A 13,822-nucleotide genomic window follows, 5' to 3' on the forward strand; every position below is an offset into this window, starting at 1 on the left:
AAAATCACCCAAGATAAATACATCTCTGTTGCTATCTGTGGCCTGGTCAAATCCAGTACATAAGTCATCCAAATAGGACACCTTAGAGCTAGGAGGTCTATACACACATCCCACCAATATGGCTGCCTGGTGAGGCAGATGTAGCCCATAGTGCCTCTATTATACATACATTAAGGTCATCCCTCCTCTTAAAAGGTATATGATTCTGAATATACAGTGCTACAGCCCCACCATTCCTGTCCCTGTCCCTTCTCAGTAGACTATATCCTTGAATGTTAATTTGCCCATCATTTACAGATGCATCTAAATGTGTTTCGGTCAAAGCCAAGATATGAATATTATTTATGTTGACCAAGTTAAAAACCTCATGTATTTTGTTAGGAAGGCTACATACATTAACCTGAGCCATATGCAACCCTTTCCTTGTCAAGTGGAGATCAATAGAGCATGTATTCATTATAGTGGAGATCACTAGAGCATGTATTCATTATAGTGGAGATCTATAGAGCATGTATTCATTATAGTGGAGATCAATAGAGCATGTATTCATTATAGTGGAGATCAATAGAGCATGTATTCATTATAGTGGAGATCAATAGAGCATGTATTCATTATAGTGGAGATCAATAGAGCATGTATTCAGTATAGAGGAGATCAATAGAGCATGTATTCATTATAGTGGAGATCAATAGAGCATGTATTCGTTATAGTGGAGATCAATAGAGCATGTATTCATTATAGTGGAGATCAATAGAGCATGTATTCATTATAGTGGAGATCAATAGAGCATGTATTCATTATAGTGGAGATCAATAGAGCATGTATTCATTATAGTGGAGATCAATAGAGCATGTATTAATTATAGTGGAGATCAATAGAGCATGTATTCGTTATAGTTGAAGTTGTCATGATACACTACAACACACAAACTCAGATTTAAACATTAAATTAAAATAGTCAGGGAGTTACTCTAGAGTCCCGATACAATTGCCCGTTGATGTAAAGTTTATCCATCACCATGGAGACTCGTTGATTCAGGAAACGCTTTTCCTTCATGATGGGATATAGTTTTTTTTCTCCTTTCATTGATCTCGGTGGGGAAGTGATCATTCATTCCAAAATCAGTGTTTCTGAGTTCTCTGCCCATGTTCTTCATCATTTCCTTTTGCTTAAATTTGTCAAAACATGCAATAATAGCCCGTGGCTTATTTCCAGAGGCTTTACCTCTTCTATGGACTCTGGAGAATGTGGCATTACGCACAACATCAGTGGGCAGTTTTAGTTGAGTTGAAGTAAAGTCTCGGACTGTGTCGTCACAGCCTCTGCTGTTGTCATTCTCCGCTATCCCTGAGAATATTAGATTGTTCCTGCATTGATCGACACCGTACACCAAGCAAGGTTTCTTTAAGTAGTTTGTTCTCCCTTTGCACCACCTCCACCTTGCTATGAATAGAGTTTACAGAACACCGTGTTCTCTTTCCTTAGATCATCAATCTGACGTTGGCTGAATTCTAGACTGACACATAATGCATTGATGTCCTCTCGTAATATATCCAATATATCAAGTTTGGCAAGCCTTTCATTGATGGATTTGAACAAGTCAACATCCATATCGTTAAACTTCTCCCCACTCGCCACACACTCTTACTAGGGGATGGTTTGGTTCCATCGTTGATACCTATTGGCCAACCTGGTTTTGGTTTGTTTTGTTGATTGGGTTGGTTGCCGTTAACAATGCTTGAATCCTTCGTAACCAGCGACATATTTCTTTGAGTTCGTACGTATCTCTCGTCAATGAATTGATGACGTATTTGATGACGTATGATGACGTATTGATGACGTATGATGACGTATTGATGACGTATGGGGGCGGCAGGTAGCCTAGAGCGTTGGGCCAATAACCGAAAGGTTGCAAGATCAAATCCCAGAGCTGACAAGGTAAAAATCTGTCGTTCTGCCCCTGAACAAGGAAGTTAACCCACTGTTCCCCAGTAGGCCGTCATTGTAATTTGTTCTTAACTGAAGAATTTGTTCTTAACTGACTTGCCTAGTTAAATTTAAAAAAACATTTTTTAAATGTTGTAAAACTATCCTTGTGGGTTTATGAAAGTGTGATAGAATATGTGTGTACAGGGTTGAGTCTGAGTGTTTTCTGTCACTCACCACGGTGTACTCTCTCTCCTCCACTACCTTCTTCACTTCATCCATAGTTTCTGTGTCATCGAAGGAGTCGTCTCCACTCCCATAGCCAGATGCCTGAAAGAGCATAACAATGGAATCGCTATAGTAACAACCTTGGATTTTCATCATCACATAACGCATCACTTAAGTTATGACTTTGGAATCTCATTAATAGTTTTACATATTCAATAGGCAGTGAGGAAGAATAGTCTAGATGCTTCTATCACAAGCAAATTGTCTACTGCTTTTCCAAGTATTTAAAAAAATATATATATTTAACTAGGCAAGTCAGTTAAGAACAAATTCTTATTTTACAAGTAGCAATAACTCAGGCTTATGCTTATGCTTAAAAACAGAGAAAAAATATATAAAGAAACTAAATGATGAATATAACAACTGGAGTTAAGTGCTGTTTTCACCACAAGCTAATGAATCTTTCAACACACAACTCTGCAATGTCCTCTAACCACCACTAGAGGGGCTGATGGTCCCATTCATCATCAGCATGTCAGGTTTTAGGATGGAGTAGGTAGAATTCAGCACATTACCACTGATGTAGGGTCAGCTTTTACATTTTCTTCATCCTAATGGTGTTAGTATTGGGGGTGGTTGAAATCTGATCTTAGATCAGCGGTTAGAGGTCCATGTACAGTGTCTGTTGTTAACCAATGCTAGATGGTCACTTCCGGCATCCATTCCTTTATGATAACTAATCTGAAAATACTTGATAGTTGATAGCTGTATGGTGGAAACCTGGCGAGTCCCATCCAGTCATACACAGTCCCACCCAGTCCTACCCAGTCCTATCCAGTCATACCCAGTCTTACCTAGTCCTACCCAGTCCTACCCAGTCCTATCCAGTCCTATCCAGTCATACACAGTCCCACCCAGTCGTACCTAGTCCTACCCAGTCCTATCCAGTCATACCCAGTCCCACCCAGTCCTACCCAGTCCTACCCAGTCCTACCTAATCCTATCCAGTCATACCCAGTCCTACCCAGTCTCACCCAGTCCTACCTAATCCTACCCAGTCCCACCCAGTCCTACACAGTCTCACCCAATCCTACCTAATCCTACCCAGTCCCACCCAGTCCTACCCAGTCTCACCCAGTCCTACCTAATCCTATCCAGTCATACCCAGTCCCACCCAGTCCTACCTAATCCTATCCAGTCATACCCAGTCCTACCCAGTCTCACCCAGTCTTACCTAATCCTACCCAGTCTCACCCAGTCCTATCCAGTCCCACCCAGTCCTATCCAGTCATACCCAGTCCTACCCAGTCCCACCCAGTCTCACCCAGTCCTACCTAATCCTATCCAGTCATACCCAGTCCCACCCTGTTCCACCCAGTCCTACCCTGTCACACCCAGTCCTACCTAATCCTATCCAGTCATACCCAGTCCTACCCAGTCTCACCCAGTCCTACCTAATTCTATCCAGTCATACCCAGTCCTACCCAGTCCCACCCAGTCCTACCCTGTCCCACCCAGTCCTACCCAGTCCTACCTAATCCTATCCAGTCATACCCAGTCCTACCCAGTCATACCCAGTCCTACCTAATTCTACCCAGTCTCACCCAGTCCTACCCTGTCCCACCCATCCTACCCAGTCCCACCCAGTCCTACCCAGTCTCACCCAGTCCTACCTAATCCTATCCAGTCATACCCAGTCCCACCCAGTCTCACCCAGTCCTATCCAGTCCTACCTAATCCTATCCAGTCATACCCAGTCCTACCCAGTCTCACCCAGTCCTACCTAATCCTACTCAGTCCCACCCAGTCCTACCTAATCCTATCCAGTCATACCCAGTCCTACCCAGTCATACCCAGTCCTACCTAATTCTACCCAGTCTCACCCAGTCCTACCCTGTCCCACCCATCCTACCCAGTCCCACCCAGTCCTACCCAGTCTCACCCAGTCCTACCTAATCCTATCCAGTCATACCCAGTCCCACCCAGTCTCACCCAGTCCTATCCAGTCCTACCTAATCCTATCCAGTCATACCCAGTCCTACCCAGTCTCACCCAGTCCTACCTAATCCTACTCAGTCCCACCCAGTCCTACCCAGTCTCACCCAGTCCTATCCAGTCCCACCCAGTCATACCCAGTCCTACCCAGTCCCACCCAGTCTCACCCAGTCCTACCTAATCCTATCCAGTCATACCCAGTCCCACCCTGTCCTACCCTGTCACACCCAGTCCTACCTAATCCTATCCAGTCATACCCAGTCCTACCCAGTCCCACCCAGTCTCACCCAGTCCTACCTAATCCTATCCAGTCATACCCAGTCCCACCCAGTCCTACCCTGTCCCACCCAGTCCTACCCTGTCCCACCCAGTCCTACCCAGTCCCACCCTGTTCCACCCAGTCCTACCCTGTCACACCCAGTCCTACCTAATCATATCCAGTCATACCCAGTTTCACCCAGTCCTACCTAATTCTATCCAGTCATACCCAGTCCTACCCAGTCTCACCCAGTCCTATCCAGTCCTACCTAATCCTATCCAGTCATACCCAGTCCTACCCAGTCTCACCCAGTCCTACCTAATCCTACTCAGTCCCACCCAGTCCTACCCAGTCTCACCCAGTCCTATCCAGTCCCACCCAGTCATACCCAGTCCTACCCAGTCCTACCCAGTCCCACCCAGTCTCACCCAGTCCTACCTAATCCTATCCAGTCATACCCAGTCCCACCCTGTCCTACCCTGTCACACCCAGTCCTACCTAATCCTATCCAGTCATACCCAGTCCTACCCAGTCCCACCCAGTCTCACCCAGTCCTACCTAATCCTATCCAGTCATACCCAGTCCCACCCAGTCCTACCCTGTCCCACCCAGTCCTACCCTGTCCCACCCAGTCCTACCCAGTCCCACCCTGTTCCACCCAGTCCTACCCTGTCACACCCAGTCCTACCTAATCATATCCAGTCATACCCAGTTTCACCCAGTCCTACCTAATTCTATCCAGTCATACCCAGTCCTACCCAGTCTCACCCAGTCCTACCTAATCCTATCCAGTCCTACCCAGTCCTACCCAGTCCTACCCATCCTACCCAGTCCCACCCAGTCCTACCCTGTCCCACCCAGTCCTACCCAGTCCTACCTAATCCTATCCAGTCATACCCAGTCCTACCCAGTCTCACCCAGTCCTACCCTGAACCCACCCAGTCCCACCCAGTCCTACCCAGTCCTACCTAATCCTATCCAGTCATACCCAGTCCTACCCAGTCCCACCCAGTCCTACCCAGTCCTACCTAATCCTACCCAGTCTCACCCAGCCCTACCCTGTCCCACCCATCCTACCCAGTCCCACCCAGTCCTATCCAGTCATACCCAGTCCTACCCAGTCCCACCCAGTCCTACCTAATCCTACCCAGTCCTACCCAGTCCTACCCTGTCCCACCCATCCTACCCAGTCCCACCCAGTCCTATACAGTCATACCCAGTCCTACCCAGTCCCACCCAGTCCTACCTAATCCTACCCAGTCCTACCTAATCCTACCCAGTCCTACCCAGTCCTACCCTGTCCCACCCATCCTACCCAGTCCCACCCAGTCCTATACAGTCATACCCAGTCCTACCCAGTCCCACCCAGTCCTACCTAATCCTACCCAGTCCTACCCAGTCCTACCCAGTCCTACCTATTAGGGCTCAAGTGAACAGAAGGCCAGATGTAGTATTGGGAAACACTCACATAAGGGTCGTCCTCTTCACACAGGTCATCTTGGGCTGTGGGGTATCCCTTCAGAACCAGCTGCTGGATACAACCCTGGAGAGAGAGAGAGAGAGAGGTTTAGGCACATTAATACTAGTATAAACACTATCAGTACCCTGGGGAGAGAGAGAGGTTTAGGCACATTAATACTAGTATAAACACTATCAGTACCCTGGGGAGAGAGAGAGAGAGAGAGAGAGAGAGAGAGAGAGAGAGAGAGGTTTAGGCACATTAATACTAGTATAAACACTATCAGTACCCTGGGGAGAGAGAGAGAGAGAGAGAGAGAGAGAGAGAGAGAGAGAGAGAGAGAGAGGTTAGGGCACATTAACACTAGTATAAACACTATCAGTACCCTGGGGAGAGAGAGAGAGAGAGAGAGAGAGAGAGGTTAGGGCACATTAACACTAGTATAAACACTATCAGTACCCTGGAGAGAGAGAGAGGTTAGGGCACATTAACACTAGTATAAACACTATCAGTACCCTGGGGGGGGGGGGGGAAGAAAGAAAGAAAGAAAGAAAGAAAGAAAGAGAGAGAGAGAGAGAGAGAGAGAGAGAGAGAGAGAGAGAGAGAGAGAGAGAGATAGAGAGAGAGAGAGAGAGAGAGAGAGAGAGAGAGAGAGAGAGGTTAGGGCACATTAACACTAGTATAAACACTATCAGTACCCTGGGGAGAGAGAGAGAGAGAGAGAGAGAGAGAGAGAGAGAGAGAGAGAGAGAGAGAGAGAGAGAGAGAGGTTAGGGCACATTAACACTAGTATAAACACTATCAGTACCCTGGAGAGAGAGAGAGGTTAGGGCACATTAACACTAGTATAAACACTATCAGTACCGTGGAGAGAGAGAGAGGTTAGGGCACATTAACACTAGTATAAACACTATCAGTACCGTGGAGAGAGAGAGAGGTTAGGGCACATTAACACTAGTATAAACACTATCAGTACCGTGGAGAGAGAGAGAGGTTAGGGCACATTAACACTAGTATAAACACTATCAGTACCGTGGAGAGAGAGAGAGGTTAGGGCACATTAACACTAGTATAAACACTATCAGTACCGTGGAGAGAGAGAGAGGTTAGGGCACATTAACACTAGTATAAACACTATCAGTACCGTGGAGAGAGAGAGAGGTTAGGGCACATTAACACTAGTATAAACACTATCAGTACCCTGGAGAGAGAGAGAGGTTAGGGCACATTAACACTAGTATAAACACTATCAGTACCGTGGAGAGAGAGAGAGGTTAGGGCACATTAACACTAGTATAAACACTATCAGTACCCTGGAGAGAGAGAGAGGTTAGGGCACATTAACACTAGTATAAACACTATCAGTACCGTGGAGAGAGAGAGAGGTTAGGGCACATTAACACTAGTATAAACACTATCAGTACCCTGGAGAGAGAGAGAGGTTAGGGCACATTAACACTAGTATAAACACTATCAGTACCGTGGAGAGAGAGAGAGGTTAAGGAACATTAACACTTGTATAAACACGCACAGTAAATGCATGACCTGATTTGATTTGATTTGCCAGCTCTCAAATCAAATCAACACAACCTTTTAGTGAAATGGAAATATCTCAAGTATGGTAACAGGTACCTCAATCTGGTAACAGGTACCTCAATCTGGTAACAGGTACCTCAATCTGGTAACAGGTACCTCAATCTGGTAACAGGTACCTCAGTCTGGTAACATGTACCTCAATCTGGTAACAGGTACCTCAATCTGGTAACAGGTACCTCAATCTGACAAAAACTCTTCAAGACAGCAGCCTTTAAACTGCTATAACAGAACATAGATCTCACTAACCACATAGATCTCACTAACCACATAGATCTCACTTACCACATAGATCTCACTAACATAGATCTCACTAACCTCTAAATCTCACTAACCTAATAGATCTCACTAACCTCATAGATCCCACTAACCTCATAGATCTCACTAACCACATAGATCTCACTAACATAGATCCCACTAACCTCATAGATCTCACTAACCACATAGATCTCACTAACCACATAGATCTCACTAACCACATAGATCTCACTAACCACATAGATCCCACTAACTACATAGATCTCACTAACCTCATAGATCTCACTAACCACATAGATCTCACTAACAACATGGATCTCACTAACCTCATAGATCTCACTAACCACATAGATCCCACTAACTACATAGATCTCAATAACCACATAGATCACACTAACAATGACTGTCAGGAGGGTCGCAAACGGCACATGGCATGTTTGACTAATCTGTTTATGGGTCTATCCAGAGGACAAACACCTGTTTTCAATCCAACACATCTTTCATGAAACAAGTGGAGAGGAGAGGAGGGGAGGGAGAAGACAGAAGAGGAGAGGAGAGGAGGGGAGGGAGAAGACAGAAGGGGAGAGGAGGGAGAAGACAGAAGGGGAGGGGAGGGAGAAGAGGGGAGGGAGAAGACAGAAGGGGAGGGGAGGGAGAAGACAGAAGGGGAGAGGAGGGAGAAGAGAGGCTGAGTAAACTAAATCAAGTCTATCTGATGCTGTAAAGAGAGGTTGAAGGTAAACAGCAAATGTTTCCATGCAACAGCTCTGATTCCATCAAAGTTTTATGAGCTTTTCTGAGATCAATATTATTTGGTCATTTTTACCCCCTTTTTCTCCCCAATTGGTAGTTACAGTCTTGTCCCATCGCTGCAACTCCCGTATGTACTCGGGAGAGGCTGCTTCTTGACACACTGCTCGCTTAACCCGGAAGCCAGCTGCACCAACGTGTTGGATGAAACACCGTACAGCTGGCGACCGAAGTTAGCGTGCATGCGTCCGGTCCGCCACAAAGAGTCGCTAGAGCGCGATGGGACAAGGACATCCCGGGAGGCCAAACCCTCCCCAAACCAGGACGACGCTGGGCCAATTGTGGGATCGAACCCGGGTCTGTATTGACGCCTCTAGCACTGCGATGAGGACTTTAGACCTCTGAGATCAATATGGATCATCCAATAGGAAGAGACTTGTGAAGAAGAGTATTTTGTTGAATCAAACTTCAGGCTCATTGTGATCAGTAAACCTTCCAAACAGGAAACACTACCACTGCTAAAATACCCATTGTACATATCAATGCGATCCACAATAGTCAAGTTTGCATTGACACAGGTTTATTTGACAAAAGCAACGTCGCCCAAACACGTGTAATGGAAACAACAGTTAGTAGAGACATTTTCTTAAGGACAACCACATTTTTATCAGGTCGACAGGGGTGGATTTTTTTCTAAAACAAAATTGGGAGGGATGTTAAACCATTCCATTCAGAATCCTTCCAGATTCGTGATATCCTTCGTCTGCGCTTATCGACTCTGCCCTCTTCAATTCAAACCACAGATGTTGTATGGGTTTCAAGTCTGGAGACCATTTCTTTGTTCTGTAATGTGTGCTTGGGGTTATTGTATTGCTGGAAGATCCACTTCGCAGCCAAAGTTTCAGGCAATCAGATTATAGGCAAAAATGTCCTGGTACTGGGTAAGGTTCATGATGCGTTTGACCTTAACAAGGACCCCAGGACCAGTGGACCCCAGGACCAGTGGACCCCAGGACCAGTGGACCCCAGGACCAGTGGAAGCAAAAAAGCCCCATAAAATCAAAGATTCACCACCATATTTTACAGTAGGTATGAGGTTATTTTTTGTTTTTGCTAATGCATTCTCACATCGATGGCAAACCCACCACTGGTGTGCGTCGCCAAAAAGCTTGATTTTCATGTAAGTTGACCAAACCACCGGTTCCAATACAAGTGCCAATACCATTTAGAAAACTCCATGTTTTTGACATTTGTTGAATGACGTGAAAAAAAAACAGAGCTATTTGATGCACATTGTTTGGCAGGACAACAAGAAGCCAGCTACAGCGGACAGACTAGCAACCAGCTAGACATCGTATGGTGAAGAGTACCATGTCTGCTGTACCAGGTGACCGTTGCCAAGACAGCTGACATGTAAGTGTTGTGATGATAAGTGATGTAATTAATGGTTCGATGAAGAGATACATATGCTGTCCACGTTAGGGTTACACAAAGTCTCTTATGCAAGAGTTTAAACTCTGCTTAAATATACAACAACAACAAAAAAACGAAAGGAAATGAACATGGGACTCAGAGCCGGTTGTTTTTGAAGTCTACTGGTCCTAAACCAGCATGAGTTCTGTTCCAAATCAGCTGCGGTCGACTGCCACACACACACACACACACACACACACACACACACACACACACACACACACACACACACACACACACACACACACACACACACACACACACACACACACACACACACACACACACACACACACACACACACACACACACACACACACACACACACACAGCCATTTTTCCATAACGCAGTGTGAGGTGCTTTCAGGAACACCACTGCTGCTGCGTCTGTTTGTTAGTGTTCCTCACAGGGGAAGAAACAGGATGTCAGATTCCAACACAAACACACTACCAGCTGGAGGCCTCACTGCCATGCCTCCAACACACATTGATACACAGAGAAAGAGAGAGAGCGAGAGAGAGGGGGATCGAGAGGGGGAGAGAGAGAAAAAGAGATACAGACAGAGACGAAAACAAAGTCAGACAGACATTAATGAGAGAGAGAGAGGAGGGAGACAGGAGAAAGAGAGTGGCAGATGAAAGAAAGAGGGGGCAATGAACACAAAGAGTGACATTTAGATTTCTCCCTGACCAGTGAGAGGTCTGTTTTGATCCCTGGTGGTAAGTGAGAAGAGATAGGCAGGTGCTGGTTGAAACAGGCGGGGAGAACAGAGAGTTTCCTGCTCCTCCAGACTAAGTTAACTGTATTTCACTGAATCTACCAACCCATTGCTCCAATGAAACTTTATGAGAAGGAAACAGCTGCTTGGAAATAGCTTTTTGGTGCACTTAAAAACTGAGGCAGGCAATTCTTTATTAGTTAATCCCATTCTGTTTAGATTAGTACAACATCTAAGTAGTAGTGGTAGGGTGCAGAGCTCTGCTACTTGCTCGACTGGCCCCGATATTGTACATCGAGGTTAAAGGCCGGGTAGGGGCTGTTTTTTCATCAATAACTAGAGTACGGGCAGGGCTCGGGCTTCACTAAATTGATCACTGACATTTTGAAGCTGAGCCATTTGCTCGTCCTCTGCTGCGCAGTACAGTCACATCTGACTAAAATCATAACATGGTGTCAGAAGTACCTTCGTCAAATATAAGACAGGAGAGATTATTTCAAAGAAAATAATAATGTTCCTTGAGTTTCGAGTGACAAAAGTAGCTAACAGCTAACTGCTCTCTCACATCTCTCCATTGCTATGGATACTCACAGACTCAGAGCGCCATGAGCAGAGCGCATGCAGAGTGAACAGCGCGAAGGGAGCGAGTGACAGACAGAGAGGAGCAGCTAATGGATTTACTAATGGAGGAGGTTATTTCTGATTTCGGGCAGGGCCGGGCCTTAAATTTGGCAGAAGCAATCGGGCCTGGGTAGGGTAGGACCTGAACGTAACGGTCACAGGTAGGGCTCGGGCTTAAAATTCATGCCAATGCAGGGCTCTAGTAGGGTGGAGTGGAAGTAGCATTTAATATCTATGGGTGAAATATACTGCAGGGTAATGCCTAGGCTTTAGGTCAATAGGATAACACTGCCTTGTGGCTCGCAGAAAACCTGGGTTCAAACCCCAGTGAGTCACACATACACAGTGTGACTGAAAACTAGTTAAAGCAGAATTCCACCCAAAGATGCTCTTTTAGTATTTGTTTCATTAGTCGATTGTTGACCTACTTCCAACATGTTTTGCTTGTCAGGAGAGGATGAAAACCAGAAGTTTTATCGTCCCTCCAGGACCAGGACTGGGTAGCCCTGGGACACCAGGTGAGTGCAATTAAATACCAGGTAGAAAACTAAAAACTGAAGTGTTTAGTCCCTCCAGGACCAGGACTGGGTAGCCCTGGGACACCAGGTGAGTGCAATTAAATACCAGGTAGAAAACTAAAAACTGAAGTGTTTTGGCCCTCCAGGACCAGGACTGGTTTAGATGAAGAGAAAATGGACAAATGCATGATGCACCTCTCGGGCTGAGGTGAGGGTGCGAAGGTGGGGTGCTGTGGGATTATTTAAGATACTCTTCGAAGAGGTAGGGTTTCAGACGTTTACAAAAGATGGGCAGGGACTCTGCTGTCCTAGCTTCGGGGGGAAGCTGGTTCTACCATTGGGTTGCCAGGACTGGGCTGAGCGGAACCTGCCATCGCTCCCCCCCCCACACACACACACACAAACAACACAAGCAGATAAAAACAAAAACCTGTCAACTCACCACAAACCTTTCCAGCCCCGTACCACCTGCGTTGCCCACGAAGACGCCCGAGCTGGCCTCGAAGGTGAGGGGCTCCGGGCTCCTCTGGAAGGCCACTCGGTGGTACTCCTCACAGTCCATGTAGAGACGCACCTCCGTCCCCTGCACCGTCAGCGTGAAGCGGGCCCACCTCCCCGTCAGGTCAGCCAGTTTGAAGCTTGCTGCCTCCTGGGTGCTCCCGACCCCTGGGTCAGTGTAGTAGAGGAGCACCTGCTGAGACCCGTCCTCCACGGGGCTCAACGCCACGCCCAGCTGCACTACCCGTTGGTAGGCGTCGGTGATGGCGAAGAGGACCCCGCCGTGCCGCGTGGTGGGCTTGGCAGTGACGATCACGGTGAAGTCACGGTAGAAGGGGTCAGGGATGAAGGACTTGGTGAGGCGGCCCACGTTGGCATCGGGCCCGAAACTGTAGGCCGGGAAGCCCTCAAAGCCCGTGACGAAGGAGACGGAGGGGGGGAGAGGAACGCCGATCAGCTCCGTCAGGTCCATCTGGCCCTGGAAACCCCCCTCTGAAACACAAAGAAATACCATTAGATCACATAAATAGTGCATTAATACATAGGAAGACTTGATGAAGTGTCTATTCATGATTAATTCATCATGAATGTTTATATTGATTAGAAACTGGTCTGAAAATTCACTGCACAGACTATTTTATTTTTGATTATTTAACTAGGCAAGCCAGTTAAGAACAAATATCTTATTTACAATGACGGCCTACCAGGGAACAGTGGGTTAACTGCCTTGTTCAGGGTTACAGTAACCGAAAGGTTGCTGGATCAAATCCCTGAGCTGACATGGTAAAAATCTGTCAGGCTACCTGCCGCCCAACCTACTCCCTTTTCTCTGGCAAGTCATGCATGCTTTTATTTCCCAAAATTACTTTCCCCTTCAATGGACTCACGTTAAAGAAAAAGGATTACAATTCTACCCCAGTTTCAAGAAGATGACTACACTCACTCACCACCACACATGGTCCCCGTTAGGAGGGAGAACCCGTGGAACAATCGTCCGTTTTGTGAGACGTTATAGCAGGATAAGGCCTGTTCATCTGGAAAGCATAGACAAATACATACACCGGGCCCAGGCTGCTCCTGTAAAATGGCCTTAGCAAGCTAGGCTATCCCACACTGCTAGGCTAGCCCACACCGCTAGGCTAGCTCACACCGCTAGGCTAGCCCACACCGCTAGGCTAGCTCACACCGCTAGGCTAGCCCACACCGCTAGGCTAGCTCACACCGCTAGGCTAGCTCACACCGCTAGGCTAGCCCACACTGCTACCGCTAGCTCCCCATAGAGAGACACAGATAGATAGTCTGTCTTTATTGGCCATCAGCTCTCAGGCTGCTTCAAGACAGTGTCTCTAGTTAACCTTCACCCTTGGTCTGAGTGCATGTTTTACTGGTGTCATGGAACAGAGGCCAACGACCTGATTGTTCCATGACACCAGTAAACAGGTGATGGTACTGAGGCCAACGACCTGATAGTACCATCACCTGCTTACTGGTGTCATGGAACAGAGGCCTGATAGTACTATCACCT

The 13,822-nt window shown here is 46.8% G+C and overlaps 1 protein-coding gene across 1 annotated transcript in view; it reads right to left on the reverse strand.

Moving 5' to 3' along the window:
• Positions 1–12,783, reverse strand: part of LOC120027913 (collagen alpha-1(XVIII) chain-like) — a 66,970-nt gene extending 54,187 nt beyond the window's left edge. Inside the window, exons 1-3 of the mRNA XM_038973008.1 lie at positions 12,242–12,783; positions 5,877–5,951; positions 2,164–2,256 (exon numbers count right to left, since the gene is read on the reverse strand). Coding sequence (XP_038828936.1) covers positions 2,164–2,256; positions 5,877–5,951; positions 12,242–12,769 — 696 coding nt within the window. The 5' untranslated portion in view covers positions 12,770–12,783. The remainder of the gene's footprint in view (positions 1–2,163; positions 2,257–5,876; positions 5,952–12,241) is intronic.
• Positions 12,784–13,822: the final 1,039 nt, after the last annotated feature.

Source organism: Salvelinus namaycush, chromosome 33 (genome assembly GCF_016432855.1).
Source record: "Salvelinus namaycush isolate Seneca chromosome 33, SaNama_1.0, whole genome shotgun sequence".
NCBI classification, from domain to species: domain Eukaryota; kingdom Metazoa; phylum Chordata; class Actinopteri; order Salmoniformes; family Salmonidae; genus Salvelinus; species Salvelinus namaycush.